This window comes from Lithobates pipiens, unplaced genomic scaffold (assembly GCF_037356315.1).
Source record: "Lithobates pipiens isolate NorthernLeopardFrog02 unplaced genomic scaffold, aLitPip1_a1.2 Scaffold_16, whole genome shotgun sequence".
NCBI lineage: Eukaryota > Metazoa > Chordata > Amphibia > Anura > Ranidae > Lithobates > Lithobates pipiens.
In genome coordinates, this window is record NW_027507748.1 from 4,732,242 (window position 1) to 4,746,053 (window position 13,812).

General features: G+C 49.0%; 1 protein-coding gene across 2 annotated transcripts in view; it reads right to left on the reverse strand.

Moving 5' to 3' along the window:
• The window catches only part of LOC143981553 (T-cell surface antigen CD2-like), an 88,368-nt gene that overhangs the window by 13,418 nt on the left and 61,138 nt on the right, over positions 1 to 13,812 (reverse strand). For both annotated transcript variants that reach the window (XM_077479497.1, XM_077479498.1), the window contains exon 3: positions 1,974 to 2,219. In XM_077479497.1, the coding sequence (XP_077335623.1) occupies positions 1,974 to 2,219 (246 nt within the window). The remainder of the gene's footprint in view (positions 1 to 1,973; positions 2,220 to 13,812) is intronic.

Here is a 13,812-nt window from a genome sequence, read left to right on the forward strand (position 1 = left end):
ATATATATAATGCTCAGCTCCCACCAATCATGGGACCACATGGGCAAACCTAACTTCAGACCAAACCATTGGCTTACTCCCAGTGTGAGACAAGATCATCCAGTGCCCAGGGCACAGATGCCAAATTGCCCCCCCCCACCCCCTTCATTACGTGTGAGCTTATGAGATAGAAGTGGGAGAGAGAGCACAGCCCACACCTCTTCTCCGCTATTCTCCTCTCCCTGACGCTTAGAGCGCTGGGCTGACAGAAGTAGTCACTACTCCTGTTAGCCTCATAGTAGAAAGAACTTGTGGTGCCCCCATACCTAGAATACACGCTGGGCTAGGGTTGCCACCTTTTCTTCAAGTCAAACCCGAACACTTTAGCGGCACACAGCAATTTTTTTTATAGTATAAACTATATATATATATTTTGCTAATAAATAACATTTCTAATCATATTAAGTTAAGAACAAGAGTCCCCCTTTACATCAGAGTCCACAGAGTTCCCGTTTTACATCTGAACTTTCACTGTAAGGGGGGCCTCTGCAGACTCTGATGTAAGGGAGAACTCTAACATAAGGGGTGCTCTAGGAACCCTGATTTAAGGAGGGACCCTGAGACCTCTAATGTACGGAGAAGACTCTGATGTAAAAGGGAAACACTGTGGCCTCTGGTGTAAAGGGGAAATCTGATGTAAGGGGTGCTCTGAGAACCCTGATTTGCCTTAGTGTACTTAGAGGCAGGAGAGAGAAGGGGGAGACTTCAGTCACAGACAGGGATGGATGGTGAGCTCACTCACCACCTCTCATCCAGATGTATCTAAGGCTGCTGGACTTCACATTTCCAGCCCGCCTTACTTTCCTATTCTGGGGCTCAGCACCAGGGATTGGAGTGTGGGCAGACACAGAGAGGTAGGGGTGGGGGGAGGGGGAAAGCGCAGATCGCGCCCTCTTTCCTCTCCTGTGTGTGTGTTTGGGGGGATTGTTAGTGTTGGCTTTGGGCAGTGTTAAAGAATGTAACAGACACTCTCAGCTTAGACAACTGCATGCAGCAACCCTGCTGGGAGGCCATAGTCCAGTTTAAATAATGTGTCCGGGTTTCAGTCAGTCTGAAACCCGAACACATGATTCCAAACCCGAACTGTCCGGGTGAATCCTGGACAGGTGGCAACCCTACGCTGGGCCCTTTCTGCTCTCCCCTTGTCCCAGCCCTGCTCGCTCCTAGTACAGACATTGTGGGAGGAGCGATTAATCGATTAAACAGACTTGTGACATGGAACTCTCCACACTGGGCAGCTGCGTTTTTCAAAGTCCTGCAAGCTGCATTTTTGGTACAGTAAAAAAATAAAATAAAAAAAATGTATTAAATAATAAATAAAAATAATTTATTAAATAATAAAGAAGTAAAAAAAAACAAAAAAAAATGCACCAAAAACACGCCTCCCTTATAAAACGAGAGGAAAATGTATCAAAAATGTGTCAAAATTTGCATTTTTGGTGCATTTTTTTGAGTCACGCATTCTTTTTTTTTTTTTTTAACAGGTTAAAAATGCACCAGAAAAACGGGGGAAAAAACACATATTGTTCTTGCAATGGAGCTGTGTGAAAGTCATGTGTGTCTAAGGATCCAATGACATTTGGCATAACAAATCGCATGGCAGTCAAAGCAAACAGCAGCGTGTGAAAGCTTGTCGCCCAGAAAGGAGGAGGAGCTTCTCATGGGTAACGTGCTTCAGGATTGGTGTGCGATTTATGTCACGATATTTGCAGCAAAACCGCAGCGTTTTTTTTTTTAGGTGCCGTTGAAAATGAATGGAACCTGAACACGCATGTTTGCGGTGCGTTTGGAGATGGCGGGCAGAATCGCAGTGGTTCTGCTCGAGATCCCAAATGGCCGAATGAGAATGGAGCCTTCAAGAAAACAATGAGAATGTCCCAATTCTTCTGATTAGTGATATTTATAACATGGAAACAATGTAACAGATAACTGACCCTTCTCACAGCTGAGTGTTACGGTGTGAGATGTTTCCCTGACTTCGTTTTTGGCGGTACAAGTCACATTCGCGTCCTGTTTAATGGTAAAACTTTGGCTCAGAGATTTTCCTTTCCCGGTTTTCACTGTTCCGTCGTACTTCAGATGTAATTCCGGATCCGTTCCCTGAGAAATATAACAACGAACTTCGACCTTCTTCTTCTTCTCATTACATGTGTAGTTCATGAATGGCGTGTCCACGGGATCTGCAACACAGGAGAAGACATCTGTCATGTATTCTGTGCCCGAAACTCATCACCCACCAACCACTGTGCGACCTTCAACACCCACCCCACCCATACCGTGACCTGTACATACAACCACCTACCCCACCCATACCGTGACCCGTACATACAGCACCCACCTACCCCATCCATACCGTGACCCGTACATACAACCACCTACCCCATCCATACCGTGACCCGTACATACAGCACCCACCTACCCCACCCATACCGTGACCCGTACATACAGCACCCACCTACCCCATCCATACCGTGACCCGTACATACAGCACCCACCTACCCCACCCATACCGTGACCCGTACATACAACCACCTACCCCACCCATACCGTGACCCGTACATACAACCACCTACCCCACCCATACCGTGACCTGTACATACAACCACCGACCCCACCCATACCGTGACCCGTACATACAACCACCTACCCCACCCATACCGTGACCTGTACATACAACCACCTACCCCATCCATACCGTGACCCGTACATACAACCACCTACCCCACCCATACCGTGACCCGTACATACAACCACCTACCCCACCCATACCGTGACCTGTACATACAACCACCGACCCCACCCATACCGTGACCCGTACATACAGCACCCACCTACCCCACCCATACCGTGACCCGTACATACAACCACCTACCCCATCCATACCGTGACCCGTACATACAGCACCCACCTACCCCATCCATACCGTGACCCGTACATACAGCACCCACCTACCCCACCCATACCGTGACCCGTACATACAGCACCCACCTACCCCACCCATACCGTGACCCGTACATACAGCACCCCCCTACCCCATCCATACCGTGACCCGTACATACAACCACCTACCCCATCCATACCGTGACCCGTACATACAACCACCTACCCCATCCATACCGTGACCCGTACATACAGCACCCACCCACCCCACCCATACCGTGACCCGTACATACAGCACCCCCCTACCCCACCCATACCGTGACCCGTACATACAACCACCTACCCCATCCATACCGTGACCCGTACATACAACCACCTACCCCACCCATACCGTGACCCGTACATACAGCACCCCCCTACCCCACCCATACCGTGACCCGTACATACAGCACCCACCTACCCCACCCATACCGTGACCCGTACATACAGCACCCCCCTACCCCACCCATACCGTGACCCGTACATACAGCACCCACCTACCCAACCCATACCGTGACCCGTACATACAGCACCCACCTACCCCACCCATACCGTGACCCGTACATACAGCACCCACCTACCCAACCCATACCGTGACCCGTACATACAGCACCCACCTACCCCACCCATACCGTGACCCGTACATACAGCACCCACCTACCCAACCCATACCGTGACCCGTACATACAGCACCCACCTACCCCACCCATACCGTGACCCGTACATACAACCACCTACCCCATCCATACCGTGACCCATACATACAGCACCCACCTACCCCACCCATACCGTGACCCGTACATACAACCACCCACCTACCCCATCCATACCGTGACCTGTACATACAGCACCCACCTACCCCACCCATACCGTGACCCGTACATACAGCACCCACCTACCCCATCCATACCGTGACCCATACATACAGCACCCACCTACCCCACCCATACCGTGACCCGTACATACAGCACCCACCTACCCCATCCATACCGTGACCCGTACATACAACACCCACCTACCCCACCCATACCATGACCCGTACATACAGCACCCACCTACCCCATCCATACCGTGACCCGTACATACAGCACCCACCTACCCCATCCATACCGTGACCCGTACATACAGCACCCACCCACCCCACCCATACCGTGACCCGTACATACAGCACCCACCTACCCCATCCATACCGTGACCCGTACATACAGCACCCACCTACCCCACCCATACCGTGACCCGTACATACAGCACCCACCTACCCCATCCATACCGTGACCCGTACATACAGCACCCACCTACCCCACCCATAACATGACCCGTACATACAACCACCTACCCCACCCATACCGTGACCCGTACATACAGCACCCACCTACCCCATCCATACCGTGACCCTTACATACAGCACCCACCTACCCCACCCATAACATGACCCGTACATACAACCACCTACCCCACACATACCATGACCCGTACATACAGCACCTACCTACCCCACCCATACCATGACTCGTACATACAGCACCCACCTACCCCATCCATACCGTGACCCGTACATACAACCACCCACCTACCCCATCCATACCGTGACCCGTACATACAGCACCCACCTACCCCACCCATACCGTGACCCGTACATACAGCACCCACCTACCCCATCCATACCGTGACCCGTACATACAGCACCCACCTACCCCATCCATACCATGACCCGTACATACAGCACCCACCCCACCCATACCGTGACCCGTACATACAGCACCCACCTACCCCACCCATACCGTGACCCGTACATACAGCACCCACCTACCCCACCCATACCGTGACCCGTACATACAACCACCTACCCCACCCATACCGTGACCCTTACATACAACCACCTACCCCACCCATACCGTGACCCGTACATACAGCACCCACCTACCCCATCCATACCGTGACCCGTACATACAACCACCCACCTACCCCACCCATACCGTGACCCGTACATACAACCACCTACCCCATCCATACCGTGACCCATACATACAGCACCCACCTACCCCACCCATACCGTGACCCATACATACAACCACCCACCTACCCCATCCATACCGTGACCTGTACATACAGCACCCACCTACCCCACCCATACCGTGACCCGTACATACAGCACCCACCTACCCCATCCATACCGTGACCCATACATACAGCACCCACCTACCCCACCCATACCGTGACCCGTACATACAGCACCCACCTACCCCATCCATACCGTGACCCGTACATACAACACCCACCTACCCCACCCATACCATGACCCGTACATACAGCACCCACCTACCCCATCCATACCGTGACCCGTACATACAGCACCCACCTACCCCATCCATACCGTGACCCGTACATACAGCACCCACCCACCCCACCCATACCGTGACCCGTACATACAGCACCCACCTACCCCATCCATACCGTGACCCGTACATACAGCACCCACCTACCCCACCCATACCGTGATCCGTACATACAGCACCCACCTACCCCATCCATACCGTGACCCGTACATACAGCACCCACCTACCCCACCCATAACATGACCCGTACATACAACCACCTACCCCACCCATACCGTGACCCGTACATACAGCACCCACCTACCCCATCCATACCGTGACCCTTACATACAGCACCCACCTACCCCACCCATAACATGACCCGTACATACAACCACCTACCCCACACATACCATGACCCGTACATACAGCACCCACCTACCCCACCCATACCATGACTCGTACATACAGCACCCACCTACCCCATCCATACCGTGACCCGTACATACAACCACCCACCTACCCCATCCATACCGTGACCCGTACATACAGCACCCACCTACCCCACCCATACCGTGACCCGTACATACAGCACCCACCTACCCCATCCATACCGTGACCCGTACATACAGCACCCACCTACCCCATCCATACCATGACCCGTACATACAGCACCCACCCCACCCATACCGTGACCCGTACATACAGCACCCACCTACCCCACCCATACCGTGACCCGTACATACAACCACCTACCCCACCCATACCGTGACCCTTACATACAACCACCTACCCCACCCATACCGTGACCGGTACATACAGCACCCACCTACCCCATCCATACCGTGACCCGTACATACAGCACCCACCTACCCCATCCATACCGTGACCCGTACATACAGCACCCACCTACCCCATCCATACCGTGACCCGTAAATACAGCACCCACCTACCCCACCCATACCGTGACCCATACATACAACACCCACCTACCCCACCCATACCGTGACCCGTACATACAGTACCCACCTACCCCACCCATACCATGACCCGTACATACAGCACCCACCTACCCCACCCATACCATGACCCGTACATACAGCACCCACCTACCCCACCCATACCGTGACCTGTACATACAGCACCCACCTACCCCACCCATACCGTGACCCGTACATACAGCACCCACCTACCCCACCCATACCATGACCCGTACATACAACCACCTACCCCACCCATACCGTGACCCGTACATACAGCACCCACCTACCCCACCCATACCGTGACCCGTACATACAGCACCCACCTACCCCACCCATACCGTGACCCGTACATACAGCACCCACCTACCCCACCCATACCGTGACCCGTACATACAGCACCCACCTACCCCACCCATACCATGACCCGTACATACAGCACCCACCTACCCCACCCATACCGTGACCCGTACATACAGCACCCACCTACCCCACCCATACCGTGACCCGTACATACAGCACCCACCTACCCCACCCATACCGTGACCCGTACATACAGCACCCACCTACCCCACCCATACCGTGACCCGTACATACAGCACCCACCTACCCCACCCATACCATGACCCATACTTACAGCACCCACCTACCCCACCCATACCATGACCCGTACATACAGCACCCACCCATACCATGACCTGTACATACAGCACCCACCCCACCCAGGAATGTTGCATGAACTTTGAAACTGCAGATCAGGAGGACCGTATGAACACTGAAACAGCTGGTGTTTTTTTTCTAAACAGAAGACTTTACTTGATGATGGGACTGCTGGTATCTGTGGTACTTCTGGGACTATGGTGAGGGGGACTGTTGTGCTGGAGGGGAGGAGGGAGGATGAATTGGTGGGTAATTTACCAAACCAGATTTCAGGGGTTCCTATGCAGCCAGATAATGTGCCATTTGTTCCAGTTAGGAATTATGCTAAGGCTGTGCCGGGACAAAGTCATGCTGCTGGTGGTGGAAGGGAGCCAGTTGTGCGACTTTCACCTAATGCACCTTCTTCCATTAAACGCAGGAATGTGGTACAGCTCAGGTGGGAAGGAGGAGGTATTCCACCTATCAGGAGGGTGGTTGTGGATAAGATCCTAGCCATGGGATTTAAAGCAGAGGATATTTATGCTCTTATCAGTCCGGCTGGTTCCTGTGAATATGATTTGTCATTTGTGAGTCCAGAATCGCTGGATCTGTTTAGGGAGTGGTATGAGCGTGTGTATGGGGGCTAGCCGGACTGGAAGGGGCTTGTCCCCAAAGTTGTCTCTCTCATGCACGACAGCCTTTGATTACGAATGTGACTATCCCCCCCCCCCCACCCCCCGAGGATTTATGGGTCTGGTTGAGGAGGTTTGGTGAAACGTTGTGTCCCCTAAAAAAGATTGTGGATGATAGAGGAATCTGGACGGGTGGGGGGGGGGGGGGGGGTCGGTGTCAATGAGGTTGAGTGTGTGTGGGAATGTGGTCCAGCATTTGCCCTCCTCTGCCTTTTATTGGTAGAGATAGGATTACCGTCTTCTACCCTGGTGAACATAAGCTGTGCCATAAATGAGGAGTCAAGGGACATTTCTCCTCTAAATATCCAGAACAGAAGAGCTCTTTGTGCCAGGAACTGGGGCATCTGGCGAGGGACGGTAACATCATTAAATGTAACCTATGTGATAAGGTTGGTCACCCTTATAGCCGGTGCCCTGAGGCTTTGCACAATAAGCCAGAGCTGGTGGAGGAATTCTTCCATCCGGACAGAGAAGAGTCTGGGTTGGCGGAGGTTGTACCAGGGGATCCTAGTGTCTCTGTCCCATCAGAATCTGTGTCTGTGAGGCCGTCTGTGGTGTCAGTGCCCCCCCCCCCAGTCTGTGGTGTCAGTGCCCCCCCCCCCAGTCTGTGCTGCCAGTCAGTGTCAGAAAGTGAGGTTGTTAAGTCTGTGTCTGTACCTATTGTTTCTCCTAGTGTAGAGAAGGCAGCGGAGGGTTCTGGACCAGCGTGTATGGTGGTGCCAACCCCTCCTCCTCGGTGTGGCACAAATGCGGCTGGTAGTCGCCAGACACCGAGGGGTGTGCAGCGCACAATCTATTTGCCTTTAGTAAATCAATTTCATTGTTTATAAACATTGATCAGACAAGAGAGTAATAGATACAAAGTAACATTGTTTATAAACATTTATCAGACAGGAGATAGAGAGATACAAAGTAACATTGTTTATAAACATTGATCAGACGGGAGATAGAGAGATACAAAGAAACATTGTTTATAAATATTGATCAGACGGGAGATGGAGAGATACAAAGTAACATTGTTTATAAACATTGATCAGACAGGAGATAGAGAGATACAAAGTAACATTGTTTATAAACATTGATCAGACGGGAGATAGAGAGATACAAAGAAACATTGTTTATAAATATTGATCAGACGGGAGATGGAGAGATACAAAGTAACATTGTTTATAAACATTGATCAGACGGGAGATAGAGAGATACAAAGAAACATTGTTTATAAATATTGATCAGACGGGAGATGGAGAGATACAAAGTAACATTGTTTATAAACATTGATCAGACAGGAGATAGAGAGATACAAAGAAACATTGTTTATAAATATTGATCAGACGGGAGATAGAGAGATACAAAGTAACATTGTTTATAAACATTGATCAGACGGGAGATAGAGAGATACAAAGAAACATTGTTTATAAATATTGATCAGACGGGAGATGGAGAGATACAAAGTAACATTGTTTATAAACATTGATCAGACAGGAGATAGAGAGATACAAAGTAACATTGTTTATAAACATTTATCAGACAGGAGATAGAGAGATACAAAGTAACATTGTTTATAAACATTGATCAGACGGGAGATAGAGAGATACAAAGAAACATTGTTTATAAATATTGATCAGACGGGAGATAGAGAGATACAAAGTAACATTGTTTATAAACATTGATCAGACAGGAGATAGAGAGATACAAAGTAACATTGTTTATAAATATTGATCAGATGGGAGATAGAGAGAGATACAAAGTAACATTGTTTATAAACATTTATCAGACAGGAGATAGAGAGATACAAAGTAACGTGGTTTATAAACATTGATCAGACGGGAAATAGAGAGATACAAAGTAACACTGTTTATAAACATTGATCAGACAGCAGATAGAGAGATACAAAGTAACATTGTTTATAAACATTGATCAGACGGGAGATAGAGAGATACAAAGTAACATTGTTTATAAACATTGATCAGACGGGAGATAGAGAGATATAAAGTAACATTGTTTATAAACATTGATCAGACAGCAGATAGAGAGATACAAAGTAACATTGTTTATACACATTGATCAGACAGGAGACAGAGATATAGCTATAGTAACATTTTTTCATAAACATTGGTCTGATGGAAGACAGAGAGATACAAAGTAACATTGTTTATAAACATTGATCAGACGGGAGATAGAGAGATACAAAGAAACATTGTTTATAAATATTGATCAGACGGGAGATGGAGAGATACAAAGTAACATTGTTTATAAACATTGATCAGACAGGAGATAGAGAGATACAAAGTAACATTGTTTATAAACATTGATCAGACGGGAGATAGAGAGATACAAAGAAACATTGTTTATAAATATTGATCAGACGGGAGATGGAGAGATACAAAGTAACATTGTTTATAAACATTGATCAGACGGGAGATAGAGAGATACAAAGAAACATTGTTTATAAATATTGATCAGACGGGAGATGGAGAGATACAAAGTAACATTGTTTATAAACATTGATCAGACAGGAGATAGAGAGATACAAAGAAACATTGTTTATAAATATTGATCAGACGGGAGATAGAGAGATACAAAGTAACATTGTTTATAAACATTGATCAGACGGGAGATAGAGAGATACAAAGAAACATTGTTTATAAATATTGATCAGACGGGAGATGGAGAGATACAAAGTAACATTGTTTATAAACATTGATCAGACAGGAGATAGAGAGATACAAAGTAACATTGTTTATAAACATTTATCAGACAGGAGATAGAGAGATACAAAGTAACATTGTTTATAAACATTGATCAGACGGGAGATAGAGAGATACAAAGAAACATTGTTTATAAATATTGATCAGACGGGAGATAGAGAGATACAAAGTAACATTGTTTATAAACATTGATCAGACAGGAGATAGAGAGATACAAAGTAACATTGTTTATAAATATTGATCAGATGGGAGATAGAGAGAGATACAAAGTAACATTGTTTATAAACATTTATCAGACAGGAGATAGAGAGATACAAAGTAACGTGGTTTATAAACATTGATCAGACGGGAAATAGAGAGATACAAAGTAACACTGTTTATAAACATTGATCAGACAGCAGATAGAGAGATACAAAGTAACATTGTTTATAAACATTGATCAGACGGGAGATAGAGAGATACAAAGTAACATTGTTTATAAACATTGATCAGACGGGAGATAGAGAGATATAAAGTAACATTGTTTATAAACATTGATCAGACAGCAGATAGAGAGATACAAAGTAACATTGTTTATACACATTGATCAGACAGGAGACAGAGATATAGCTATAGTAACATTTTTTCATAAACATTGGTCTGATGGAAGACAGAGAGATACATTGTTACTTTTGTATCTTCTCTGTTATATCTGTAGATGAGTTCAGATTTGCAGATGGCATCTGACAAGAAAAGTTTGCATGTTTTTTTTAAATAAAATGTTTCTATTTAACCCCTTATTAACCCTGAGTTTTCCCTACTCAGCCCTAAAACCTCCTCCTCCTCCTTCTCCCCATGCTCCGGGGGGTCCGTGTATCCTCCTTGTCACATTAGGTTTTACGCTGGGACAGAAGTGGTATCCCATTTACTGGAACTGACCCCTGTAATTTGTTCCTGCAGCCACTGAATGCTGCTTCTCCTCCTCTCCCTCCCACCGACATTCAGAAGCTGCAGGAGGAGAATACAGGGGATCGCTTCCTTTATATGCCATTCTTTCTGTCCAGGCTCTGCTCCCTTCTGCTGCCCGGACCCCCTATGTGCTCCCCTGCCCCCCTTGCAGCACTGCTGGCTTCCCCTCCTCTCATCTCCCTCCAGCTGCTGCAGGGGATTGTTTTAGGCTGGGGGGACCCCTCTACACCCCAGATATCCCCCCAGCACTCTGACCCCTCTACACCCCAGATATCCCCCCAGCACTCTGACCCCTCTACACCCCAGATATCCCTCCAGCACTCTGACCCCTCTACACCCCAGATATCCCTCCAGCACTCTGACCCCTCTACATCCCAGATATCCCCCCAGCACTCTGACCCCTCTACACCCCAGATATCCCCCCAGCACTCTGACCCCTCTACACCCCAGATATCCCCCCAGCACTCTGACCCCTCTACACCCCAGATATCCACCCAGCACTCTGACCCCTCTACACCCCAGATACCCCCCAGCACTCTGACCCCTCTACATCCCAGATTTCCCCCCAGCACTCTGTCCCCTCTACACCCCAGATATCCCCCCAGAACTCTGTCCCCTCTACACCCCAGATATCCCCCCAGCACTCTGTCCCCTCTACACCCCAGATACCCCCCAGCACTCTGACCCCTCTACACCCCAGATACCCCCCAGCACTTTGACCCCTCTACATCCCAGATATCCCCCCAGCACTCTGACCACTCTACACCCCAGTTACCCCTCTACACCCAGCACTGTTACCATATACCATAAGATACCCCTTGTAGTGTGATCCCACTACATCCCTGATACCCCCTAGAGTGTGGCCTCTCTACATCCCTGATACCCCTAGCACTATAGCCAGGGGTCAAGTCCTGGGAAAAAAGTGTGGGAACTCACCCAAGATTCCCCACCCAACATCAAAAATAAAAAAAGTGTGTAATATACGCACTCTTTTTTTAACAAATAAAGTGCAACATTTATTGTAAAGTGACAGTTTACAAGGACACCTACAAAATTCCCATGCATCAATAAAATAAATATAGAACAGATCTAACAACAAAATAATTTAACCTGCATGCTATACCAACAAAACAAAACACAATGTGTGATAATGGTTCAATGCAAACTCACTGTGCCCATCATTGCAGCCTCACTGTGCCCATCATTGCAGCCTCACTGTGCCCATCATTGCAGCCTTACTGTGCCCATCATTGCAGCCTCACTGTGCCCATCATTGCAGCCTCACTGTGCCCATCATTGCAGCCTTACTGTGCCCATCACTGCAGCCTCACTGTGCCCATCACTGCAGCCTCACTGTGCCCATCACTGCAGCCTTACTGTGCCCATCACTGCAGCCTTACTGTGCCCATCACTGCAGCCTTACTGTGCCCATCACTGCAGCCTCACTGTGTCCATCACTGCAGCCTTACTGTGCCCATCACTGCAGCCTCACTGTGTCCATCACTGCAGCCTCACTGTGCCCATCACTGCAGCCTCACTGTGCCCATCACTGCAGCCTCACTGTGCCCATCACTGCAGCCTTACTGTGCCCATCACTGCAGCCTTACTGTGCCCATCACTGCAGCCTTACTGTGCCCATCACTGCAGCCTCACTGTGTCCATCACTGCAGCCTTACTGTGCCCATCACTGCAGCCTCACTGTGTCCATCACTGCAGCCTCACTGTGCCCATCACTGCAGCCTCACTGTGTCCATCACTGCAGCCTTACTGTGCCTATCAATGCATCCTCACCGCGCCCATCATTTCAGCCTCCCCCAAGCCCAAGGTGGGAAGCGCTGCAAGCCAATGGGAATTTGCAAAAATCTAAACACATGTTGTCCTTCTCAGTGGTGTGTAGCGTGTGCAGTACTGCAGCAATGGTCAATATATCATTGGGCACTCGCCAAGGTCACGCTGTTCACTGCCAGATTGTCAGGCTCGGACTGACCTACACGGTTCTATAACACCAGGCAGCACTGAACACAGTGGGAGCTGCACCTGTAGTCCCGTCCACCGCTAGAGAGTAGTGGGCGGGACTAAGGGCGCCGCTTCCAGTGTGCTCAGTGCTGCCTGCCAGGGTGGGCGGGACTACGGGCAGCGCTCCTGCTGTGTTTAATGCCGCCTGGCAGTGTAGAACCATGTCAGTCAGCCCAAGCCCAACAATCTAGCGGTGAACAGCGAATGCCCAATGATCTCCTATGTGTCTCCTGCTTGGCGTCTCCTCCTCGGTTTCTCCTCCTTGGCGTCCTCTCCTCGGTGTCTCCTGATCGGCATTTCCTCCTCTGTGGCTTCTCCTGCATCTACTCCTCCTCAGTGGCCAATACGATAGCTTCTACTATTGGCCAATCGGGTCTCAGGACTCGCTTCCTGAATGGCCGGAAGGAGAATCGGGAAGACAATAGCAAATATTAATTCGCTATTGTCACACAACTGGGTGGGCTCAGGGGACAATGCGTCCCAAGCCCACCTTTTTTAAGCCAATTAGAGCCTCAGGCTCTAATCATTTGCTTAACAAAAAAAACCCTTTGAATCC